General features: G+C 37.8%; 1 protein-coding gene across 1 annotated transcript; it reads left to right on the top strand.

Annotated features, from left to right (window-relative positions):
• Positions 1-864: 864 nt before the first annotated feature.
• On the top strand, positions 865-5,721 carry LOC307026453 (uncharacterized protein; the record flags this gene model as incomplete). Its single annotated transcript, XM_079661844.1, has 2 exons — positions 865-4,405; positions 4,436-5,721. The coding sequence occupies exons 1-2, from the start codon at positions 3,760-3,762 to the stop codon at positions 5,719-5,721; spliced, it is 1,932 nt and encodes a 643-aa protein (XP_079517970.1). The 5' UTR covers positions 865-3,759.
• Positions 5,722-11,942: the final 6,221 nt, after the last annotated feature.

The following is an 11,942-nucleotide window of genomic DNA, read 5'->3' as shown; positions in this document are numbered from 1 at the left end:
TCTAAAAGAGGCTAACTGAATGTTAAATACATATATTTGTTGTAAAAAGCCTCACAAGATACTTCCAATTAAATGCGCACAGCAGAAGTTATTACTTGTCTGACCTTTGCCACCAAAAACTGAGAACGTCTAAAGCTAAGGCCAATAAAGTGGGCTGGTGACCGACTACCTTTCATTCCTCTCTGATAAGCTCTGTGTCACAAAATCAGAGTTTCATGGCACCTCCAAAAATAAACTGCTTAATCTGAAAGGAATCTGACTCGCAAAGAAAATCATCAATGCTGAGATTTAAAATTAGAATTACGGCTCGTTATGTTATCTTCAAGACCTGACCCCATATTAATCCTATATTCAATAGTACGACTCATATTCGGTAAGGCTGTAAAGTTTGAGAACATTTTAAAAACAACCTCTATTAAATGATACTGTATGACTATTGGCACATGAGGGGGAGGGGGACAAATTGAGGAAGAAAAAGAGAGGAACATCACAAGGTTCATGTTAGTCACAGTCTGGCACATCGACTGTAAAAAAACAAACCCCCCATGTTATTGTGGTCACTGAGGTCGGCAGCAGACAACTGCAGACTACCTGCTGATTCCAGGTGAGACCACAGACGCATTGTTTCATTTTCCTGCTTATTGCTCCTCTCACGACAGGAAACCATCAGTCAAGTTGATAACAAATGCAGAGCGGAGGCCTCACAATGGATTTCTATGGGAGAGATCAGTTCATCCTGAGCGCATCAGGGAGAAGTGCTTCCGCTTAAGATTTAAAATGTGAAACTGCAAAAATTAAACATATCCTGTTGTAAAATCAAATGTATCTTCTTTTTTAAACTAACATTGAAAGTAATACTGTGTTTGGAGTTGGATGAGATGTGATACAATTTGGTAAAACTACAATTTAAACAATGAATTTATAAATCTTCACTAAGGCAGTAATGTTTCCAGAACTTTACTTTTGTATTGCCTCAAACTATTTTGCATACTGTATTGAATCCTTGATATGAATATATATACACATATATATGATGTCTTTTTACTTTGCCCTGTTAATCATCTAGATAACATTTAAACCTTAAAGTGAAAGAAACTGAATGATTCTACAAATAATGAATTACTTTTTATAGTTTTGCTAACCTTTTGGTTTCTTGATGGTTAGATACAACCTCAGGCATATTATGTGAAGTCAGAATACTTTTATTGTTGAAATAAATATAGTAGTGAAAGATGCTTGAATAGAACATTTACTCAAGTTCTGAAGTAAAATTAAATACGTATTTCGCAGACAAATAATCACAACACTTACTTTATGCGCTCAGCAACACATTCCCTTTACAGCATGCCCACTGAGGCCCTTCCGTGTCTTATACAGTACATAGATTTATAATAATAATTAAAAAAAATAGTTGGTGAAAGCACTTGTCTTAGTAAACAGGAGGTCCTGGGTTCAAATCCCAGCAGCGCTTCATGTTAAAGACTGCAGACTTTAACTGAAAAACCTGAAGATGCCTCTTTAGATTTGAGATAATTCTGCCAAAGATGAAACCAAAACTGTCCTCATCTCAGGTTTATATAATTACAAATAGTGTTCATACAATTTGTAATTCACCTTGAGATTATTTTTGTTAACCTATCATTGAATATTCCTGCTTCAGAGATCTCCACTACTGGCCTTAGGGAATGTCTGGCTCAGGGAATCTTTAGGCTTGAACTCCTTTAAAACTGAAAAGTGCATTTAGCTTTAGTTACACAAATAGCCTGTCGTTGAAACACTCCTGTTCAAATCCCAGCAGTGCTAATTCTTAGAGAGAATATAGACTTTGTTGCTGTTCGAGTAAGGAGTCAAAAATATGTTTTCTCATGATGTAAATGAACACAGCTTTTACATGACAGAAGTGAAGGATCTTAACAGAGGTTCTGTGTATCAGTTTCATAGTTTTTTAATCTTATTTAGCAGCTCTGCTAGCTAGACTAACTGAGCCACTCTGTTAAAATCCTCTTTAGATAAGATAAGATATACTTTATTGATCCCAATTTGAGAAATATTTTATATTTATGATATCAAATCTGTAGTCATGTACAGCCTGATAACATATATGATCATGGTTATAGAACCCAGCATCTTTGATCAATTAAGCCACAGCACTTTTCATTCTCAGGAGGTAAAGAAGTTAAATAAAGAATCTTTAAACAAGCATATTAGAGATCTCTATAAAGAACATTTAAGGTAAGACTTAAGAGAGACTTTTCACCTCTTTTTATGAATGTACATTTATAAATATAGTCTTGGTCTTTGGTTATCCTGAAAGAATAACATCGCGTCTAAAGAGGACTTTTAAGTTTATCTACAGTTAAGTTGTTATGTTTTGAAAGAGTTTTTTCTATTTCAGGATTCAACCTGTATATAAATGTTTTGTGTATTTGTTTTGGTTGGATTCTTTTGTATTCTTACGTCATTTGCTGTAAGAATACAAAATGCAGGTTGGACCCTGTCACCCTGATTAACATTTGAAGAGGAACAGACATTATCTCCCTCTTTAAACTAAAACTGAGTTTTAAAACAAGCTCTGTTGAGGCCAAAGGCTTAACTTATGTTTTTATATTGTGTCTAAACAATGAAAGAGATCATATTTCATCATATTTTAATCTTTTTAAGAGCTCTGCTGCCATCTTGAGGTCTGCAGGTAACAGATCACTTTAAAGAACATTTTCTCTTTAAAGCATATATTATAAATACATTTGGAGTCTTTTAGACAATAATGCCACAAGTAAACACCATTTTTGAACTTTCATTTAATTTGTTATACTTTTCTGGCTGAAAATTCTGCATGATTGAGGATATTTTGACAACAGAGATAATTTAATGCACAGTTTAACTTTAAATATAATATTATGAGTTATGTTGGTAATTAACAATACTTTATGTGTGTTTTCAAAACATGACAGGTCAGTTTAAGACATACAAAACAGCTAAAAATACCTCCTTATTACTCAAGAAATTATTTATTGAAGTATTTTTTGCTTCTTTATTGTTGTTTTATCTCAATATCTGCCTGAACTTAAAAAGCTGGAGGAAAACAGAGGCCGTATCACACAACTCATTCCCTCACCTTTGTGTTTTTAAACAGTTGTTGAATTCATTTTAAGCTTTGAAAATAACAAAAGACAAAATAAACACTTCAGCCCCAGCACTTTACATTTCCATGCTTACTTAAATTGTCATTGCTTCGAAATAAACAGTTAATGATTTAGTCAATTGGGTGCACCAGAAGCCTTTAATGCCTCACAAAAACAGAATATAAAATGAAAATACTCAAAATAATAAATAAATATCCATCTATCTATTGATGTAATTGTTATATTTAATTATTATCTATTCTATTGAATAGAATATAGATAATTCTTCTCAAAACTAAGATTGTTTGATTTCTGCAAAAAATAAGATGGTTCTGCCGTTGCCGAGCAACCAACAGGTAGGCCTCGTTTGGGGGCGGAGCCTAGCGAACGGTCTTTGGCTCTGTTGACGTCATTTGGCTATGATCTCTGTCAGTGACGTGTGAATTACGTCACTACAGAGTTTGCAAATAGACCCTGCTTCCTCTGCAGATCACTTCTTCTCAATTCACTGAGAGGGCCAGCACGTAATCTACCCAGCAGACAATTTTACAGACAGCATCCACAGATAATCCAGCATTATAGAATTAATTAATAATATTAATAATTTGTTAGTTATTAACATTATTAATTAATTACCATGTCTAGAGCAGGAAGTTCTATGTCAGTGAGGATGTCAAACATCTCAGTGGAAGACATTCGTCCATTGTTTGTTAACTTTTGCAAACGGGTGAGTGTGGAGCAATGGGATTTGCTGGATCAAGGATTACCGGACGATGCCGTAAAAATGATAGTGGCAGAGCTGGTTTTGCAGTGTGTGAATTTGGTGATGGAAGCCTTGCTAGCTATTCATAAGGTCACAAAAACGGGCATTTCTGAGGAGTGTGTTCGGTCCTGTCTAGGCAACATACTCCCTCAGACTGTTGCTGATGTCCTGGATGTGAAAGTCCCTGACGACTGCGACAGCGCAAAAAGCTTGACCGAAATGATAGTCCAGGAGGTTATGGAAAGCGCCAACTCTGTACTCAATGCCAGTGCGGACAATTCGGAAGAAGTATATAGGCGTGTCACTCCCCCCAACAGACTTGGTGTTATGGTCAGTCATGCCTGCGATATGCTAAAAGCCTTCCTGGCTAAAATGAGAGGCATTTTCCGATTGCCAGAAAGAAAAGAAAGCCAGGTGGCCTTGATTGAGATTACTGATGACAGTTTAGAGGAGGAAGTTACCAGCAACAAGAGCAGGCAGCCTGAGACCACAGACACAGGCTCAATCCAAACCTCACATGGTGCTGGATCTGTTCATTCCAAAGCTTCAGGCACCGGATCTGTTCAGTCCAAAGCTTTAAGCAGCAGATCTGTTCTGTCCAAAGCATCAGGCCTCCCAAGAGGGTCGGAAGGAAGTTTTGTGATTGAAACCGAAGCAGTCCAGGGAATAATTATAAAAGAGTTCAGCGGAATAGAAGAACCTCTTCTGGATAATATGAAAGAGACAGAGATTGAGGTTCTTAAATCTGACACCTCCGAGTGGATCAAAAGTATTTCAGGAGACATAGTAAGGTCCATCATTGAAGAGGTTAATAGCCTGGATGTTGGAGATTCTGAAAGTCCCATTTCAGAGCCCGGAGATATGCCTGAACTTTGCTTGATAGGAGTCGGCACGAAGATCAAACACTTTTTTGCCAAACAGTTTGCCAAACTCTCCATTTATCGGATGGCGGCAGAGATGAAGGAACGATTCTGCCCCGAATCCCACGTTGATACAGAGGAATCGATGAGGTCCTTCGCTGAGGAGGTTGAGGAGCTGCTGAGCAACGAGTGCGAGGAACAAAACAATGAGGTTGAGATGTATTTAGAACTACAAAACCTTTTAGAGGGAAAAAGCCTGATGTTCACAAAACTGCTTAGTGATCTCCTCTTCAATAACACCACAAAAGGGATGATAACACCAGAGTTTGCCCCAGGAGTAACACGAATATTCGTTGCCCCGCCACGTGAAGCCATGCTTCAAGAAATCAAATCGAAACTGTGGTACTTCTTTGGACTGTTCGGGTGGTGGATGACCCACCAGGCTGGCAGCCACAGCAACAGGGTGGAGCAGGCGTTGAATGCACCTGGGCTACTGACACCAACAGACACACTGGCTGCGGACTCAAGTGCAGAATCAGTGAAGGAGACAACTCCAGAGGCAGAGACAATCAAAATGTCTGTCCTGGTACTTGTGAAGAAGCTGGTTTCACGAATTTACAACAAATCAAAGGAGAACAGCCCACTTGGAGAACCAAAGGCCGTCGCAGAGAGACTCTTTGAGAAAGTATGGGCCAAAGTGGAGGGAGAGGATTTCAAAATCACCACAGAAACCTTCAAGAATATAGACAAGGTAGTTTACAAAGGTCTGTGCAAGCAGTGGAAGGGTGCAGCGATGGTGCTTGTTACAGTGACTGTAGGAGAACAATCAGCGGATGGTGTAGTGGCCTCCATCTTCAAATACTACCTGACGAACCAACCAAAGAAGAGAGGCGCCGTCGGCAGGTTCTTCCATCGTGTAGGCCGAGCAATCCTGAAGCCTTTCAGACGCTCTCCTGCATCTACTTGGACTATTTAGGGGGATTATTTATTATTCAGCCTTTAGGGTAAAGGGTTTTTTCTCCGGGTGTCTCCGGTTTTCCCCACTTTAATAATTTTGTATTTAAATGTGATATTATTGTTGTCAACTAACCTTGTACAGTTATTTGATATTTGTTGACCTAAAACATTTAATTAAAGTCAACTTTTAGTTTTTTTCAGGGGACAGGGTTTTCTCCGGGTGTTTCCGGTTTTTTCCCAAATTACGCAACAAAGAAATAAAAAAATGTTGTAATTTAATGTTCTGCTTATGTCTCTGTCATTTGCCGTCAGAGCTGTGATTATGCTACGCAGTCTGTTTCAACCAATTCAAAGTGTTGCTAGGAAATACAATAAAAAGTGTGTCCTGTGAGAAAGTCACTCTAGTTATTGAGTCACTTTTAAACATTAAATAATAAGAAGAGCTGATTGTTGTCGGAGCTGAAGTTCTACTCACTCAGATATGAATTAAGCTCAAATACAAAGAGGTACATCAATATTTAATATAGGATGAATGTGGGTTTTTGAAAAACTTAAATATTCTACAGAACAAGGAGTGGAATTTGTATTGTGGGGGAAGATCGACAGCAACAAGGCTTTCAGTATTTCCCTCCAAAAGAAGTGGAAATCTGAAAACCAGTGAGCTCAGAAATCTTCCTTCTTACTGAAAACAAATACAGAAACACAAAACATTTACACAAACACACTGCAGCAGTGATGTGCTGTCAGAGCCAATCAGCACCTCCTGACCTGCAGATCAATGCATTCATCAATAATGTTTGTATAATCTCTGTTAGTCAATTTGTATCCCCAAAATCAGCAATTGCAATATCTGGATGAATACAAACAAATCCTAATAATTTGTGTGATAATAGTAGAAATATCTTATTATTCAATACCTTGTAATCTGATAATATTAATTAATTAATTTTGTTTAGTGCGAAAGTGTAACCTGATCCGAAAAAAATATATTAATCATCACTATTCAACACATATCTGGTCATTGGAAATATATAGACAATCATTAATTGTACATCTGTAAACATCCAAGGTATAAAATCAATTCAAAGTTCATCTTTGTACGAGAGCTGGAAGAACATGTCCGTCAGTCTTCCTGACTCGTTCTCCTCCTCCCTTTCTGACACAGAGTGTCTGGTGTGTGTAAAGGCATCCTGATACTGTAGATTAGCACTGAGGTGCTGATTGGCTCAAACTCTTCTTCATCAGAGTCCAGTATTTCAACCCCCCCAATTGCTCTGCTTTTGTGTGGCTCATTCAGTGAGCACTGAAGTTGATCCCCCAGTGAAATGGAGGCTCATCTGCCTACATTCCTTCTGCTATCTGCTTGAGAGCAGTGCAACTGTGTATTCCAAGTGGCGCATCCAGGTGTCCCCCCCCTTGATGGGAGAGGTTAGGAAGACATCAAACTCCTCCAAGAAACATGGAACCTTGTGTTACAGAAGTCTCTGAAGCCCTCACTCGTCCTGCAGGGTTGTCTGCTTGAGCCCACCGAGCAGAAAGATGAAGAAGCATCCCATCTCCTCAGAAAGTTGAAGATTAGAATCCTCTCATCTCGAACGACCTCGTGCTTCCTTGCCCGTGGCTGGGGGCGCCCTCTGCAGCCGGAGAGTGTGACCTTCTCTCTCTGACCCTTGGCCTTCAGAGCTGTCCTAGTTATTGGGTTAACACTTGATAGGGATGTTTTCCTGAGTGCAGACAACTCAAAGTAATGGATTAGCACATTATCATTTAATTACAAAAATAGGATAGGCCCCTCAAAATTATTTGGGAGCCTTCCTGACACATGCACATGCATAAATGTAAGGTTTGTGTTAGTCATTTAACATGCAAGAATCATATACTCATCAGTCCAAAGCAGAGAAATGTTATTTTAAGTTAAAGGCGAGCTAGTCCCTGTGGATATAACCCCTTCTCAATGATTCTAAATGTTATATTAATTCACCATTTACCGTTTGATAAAAGATTGGTTTATCAGAAATACGTTTCTTCTTCCATAAAACATAGGTTTGAGAAATAAATGTTCCAATATGAAATCAATTACTCAATGTAATTGACTCTCCCCTCCCTTTTCTTACATATGTGAAATATGAAATAATAACTTAGGAGTCTATTTAAGCATGGTATAGTTTATAATCTATTAATCGAGAAGACTCAGTATCACCCGTGTGCAGCTTACAAAAAACAATTGTGAGAAACATATATTATGCAGGAAATGTATACATTTGTTGAAGAACAACTGATTCGGGACGAAAAGCTTCATCCCCTTAACATCTGAGTTCCTACTGATGGCATACCATGAACTATAGTGTGTGTCTGAGGGTGTCATTACTGAGAAATGTCAAACAAAATCAAAACCTTACATTTGAAAACAGGTTTGCATTCCTCCACTTGTTATCATTGGAAACAATAAACGCTAATTGTTTTGATGTAGAATCTATCAATTGAATCGTTAGAGCAGAACAGAATGGTTATATTTTAGCCTGAGTTTCGTGCAGCCTCTAGTTTTACCAGGTGGAAACATTGTCTATATAATGTGAATACATGTAGAACTAGACATTAAGAGGCCCCTGACATTAGGCCTATTTTAAAAATAGTAGGGGCTTTTAACAGCTTGCCAACTTACAGGCATCCTCTGCATATCAGTATGAATAGCCTTAAAAAAATAACCATCATGTGAAATGTTGAGTTAATCTAAATAATTACTTATGGGTTGAAGTCACTAACATTAACATTAGAACTAAAGTCAGTCAAAATTGGACTTGCACAGATCAGAATCTAAGCAATACACCATTTTCACCAACAAGATTAGGTACATTACAGGAGTGTTAAAACACCCAAACATGCACACGTATCTTATTCTAGTAGAGATTAGAGGACAAGGTCTAATGTTGTGAACAAAATCATCAAGTTATTTTATTTATTCTATGTTATGTACCACATTTAATTTAATAATTAATCTTGAATTACTAATAACTGTGGATAAGGTGAATACTTATCCAAAGTGTGTGTGTGTGTGTGTGTGTGTGTGTGTGTGTGTGTGTGTGTGTGTGTGTGTGTGTGTGTGTGTGTGTGTGTGTGTGTGTGAACAGCTTGTCTGCCCAAGGTTTAAAACATGTGGGACAGCAGTGAGAATGTTATAAGAAACAATGTGTTAGTTAGACTAAACTCGAAGGAAGCTAGACTGGAACATTTTAAATAAATCAAAACACTTGCACATTAATTAAATACATTTGACATTTAGCTTGAGCTGGGTTCAATACTTTTCTTTATGGTATTTAAAATTGGGCTCGAGTGGAACCCCTGGATTTGGCTTGCAACACAAAGTGATACTGATCTCTGTCTGTTAGGACTTGGAAGTGTCATGATTCAAAGTGTGGGCCTGTGAAGGAGAGGCCCTTGGAAAACAACATCTATTTTTTAACTGTAATTACTTATTTTAAAGAGATTGTAACATTATACTTTTTAAATAAATTGCTCAATTAATTTAACACATTTATTATGCACACAATAAAAACTTCAACAAATATATGGATCCTGGCTTAACCAGCGACCTTTACTCTTTTGTTCATAAGCTCGGTTTCAGAAAACTTGTCAGTAGTTTAACAACTATTTTAATTTTAGTAATGTCTATACGAGAAATAATTTGAAGCAGTTTAATAAAGAATGTTAAACTATTTTTTAAAACTGTAATTGAACTTCAATTTATATTAATTATCTGAATCCAGTGGCCAGTTGGAATAGATAATCACCAAAGTTTCCATTTTGCAGCAACAGCGCAAAAGGTTTCAATAATAATTAGTATTATGTCTGAGTCTAGTTCTGTCATATCTGCTTTGTTTCGGAATGTGTTCAATACATTACGTTTTTATTCATTATTACCATACAATACATAGATTACGAATAAATGAAACAAATAATACAACATTGACCTAAAAAAAAAAACAGACAGATTTTGCAACCCTGATCACCTCAGGCAGGTCTTTACGATCAGCCGTGATGCCTCTGAGGGTCTCGGGCGCAGGACGGGGCATAGGGTTACAAAGATATCTTAACATACCAGCAATACAATTTAAGAATGGATTCTTAAAGCAATATAATCTTCTTTTCTTCTTACACCTACAGTGCACACCATGAACAGTGTGCTTCTTTTTGTACATTTTCCCCTGCACACTCAGATGCAGGACATAAAAACACTCTTTTGCTATTTATTTTCATTTTGCAGCACATTTATACTACCAGAATTTTTTATTTTTCTCAAGTAATTTACTTTTGGTGAGATAACTAAAGTTTAGTTCATTTTACCCTGGCTATGGACTGATTCATTATTAGTTGTTACAAAACATACACAAGACGGCGGGAAGACAAACCAATATAGACCCCCCATACAAACAATTTAGACAAACAAACATGAACTCGCAATAAACACCAGCGCGACAGCAAAGTTCATCCAGCTCAGTTTAGTCCGAATTAAGAGGTTTCAGAGGGGGTAGGGAATTATCTCTAGTGGGGCGCCTTGTCTTACGCATCCACCCTTGTATACAAGTCCTAGATCGGTGCTTGAAGACCATCCAAGAGCGATAACTAGCTTATCCTCTTGCGACACCACTACTCTATTCTAGTGGCGCTGTTCCCCCCCGATCAGGAGCGCACAGACTTTTTCCTCTACCCTTTCTCTCTAACAACAGCCCAGTTGACTGTAGTCCTACACGACCAGCCTACACATGCTATCGAGTTCATCACAACGATGAAACACAGTTTTGTTCTACACTTGCTTGCCACTACCCACCCATGATCAATTAGCCTATAATTTTATGCATGCACCCTGGACCGCCACCAGCTCCTCTAGGATAGGGAACTGTGGCGCATCAGGTGATGCATGCACCTCGCGCTGCCCCGTTTTACCATGCACGGAGAAAACGGTCACAAACAGCACGTCATTCCTAGCATTCGGTGCCATTTAGGTCCCCACCACATTATATCATATAATTTGTATTTAAAAGGTCTAATGCTTTTTTTTTTAAAAGCTTGGTTTTAAATGTTTATACCCTCTACCATAAAACAACCATGTTATTTAGCCAGGATATTAAAAATTCTAAATAATTACTCTGATTTTAGCACAAGTAGGCCGAATTGCTGTGTCCCCAATCATGTTTGCTCAACTTCTGTAACAGATATACAAAAAGAAATCAAAGAAATACAAACAAATTCTACATTGTTGTGAGTGTTGTATGACCCTTTTGCTAATATTCCTCACCAAATTGAAATTGTTGTTATTAATTCATTTGTATTGAAAATAAAGTGTGTGTCCCCTGTTTGAATGTCCTCCCTGTTACTCTGATTTGAATCCCTCTGGACACGCCCCTTAGTGGGAAATAATCTTCAAGAAGCAGAGTGAATGCGTTCTTCCTTCAACGTTTTTCTAATGTTTTAAAGAACTTAACTATTGCGGTAAAGCATAAAATGTCCACCCTGTTATGCTCATTGTTAGTGGAAATGATCATTTGTTTTACATTTAGAAAATATGGTGAATATATCTATCAAATATATGTTTCTGTTGTCACCAAGTGCTAGCTTGATTATCATCACACATGTAGCAATAGCCAAGTTTAGCATAAAATGTCCACCCTGTTACCGTCCACCCTGTTACTATTTTTCACAGTAACAGGGTGCACACACAGTAACTGGGGATGGTCAAAAAAAAAAAATGGAAGCATAATATCCTGAGCTTGACCAAAATATTTTTCTTATACTTTAACAAACCATCATTCAGATTAAATTAAAAAAAAAAACATGGAAAATTATGTTTTTTATTTTTGAATATATAGCTGAAATGGCACCGAATGCTAGGAATGACCCGAATTTAGACCATCTCGTTTTAAATAGAGACGGCGGTGGTGTGAGTTAAAGCTATAGGCAAAAAGCTGTGACTTTCTCCCTCTCAGCTGCACTTCTCCAGCCCCACAAACACGGGGAGGTTTTACACACACACCCGCGGCTACAGCTGAAGCCGTGTTTACAGAGGCGATAGGAGTAATATCTCCGGCTGCTTATTTTTCAACTGCTGTGTTGGCCGCTGAAACCCCCAAAATTCGGCGATTTGTACAATACAAATCTTTACATTGCTTTCATACAGAAGTTCCACTTTACTGATGCCTTTCTTTAAGGTTTCTCTAAACATGAGCTGTGCATGTTTGTATGGCA

The sequence above is a fragment of the Notothenia rossii genome, assembly GCF_949606895.1.
Source record: "Notothenia rossii genome assembly, chromosome: 12".
Classification (NCBI taxonomy): domain Eukaryota; kingdom Metazoa; phylum Chordata; class Actinopteri; order Perciformes; family Nototheniidae; genus Notothenia; species Notothenia rossii.
Note: the sequence above shows the minus strand (reverse complement) of the source record. Positions and strands in the feature narration are given on the sequence as shown.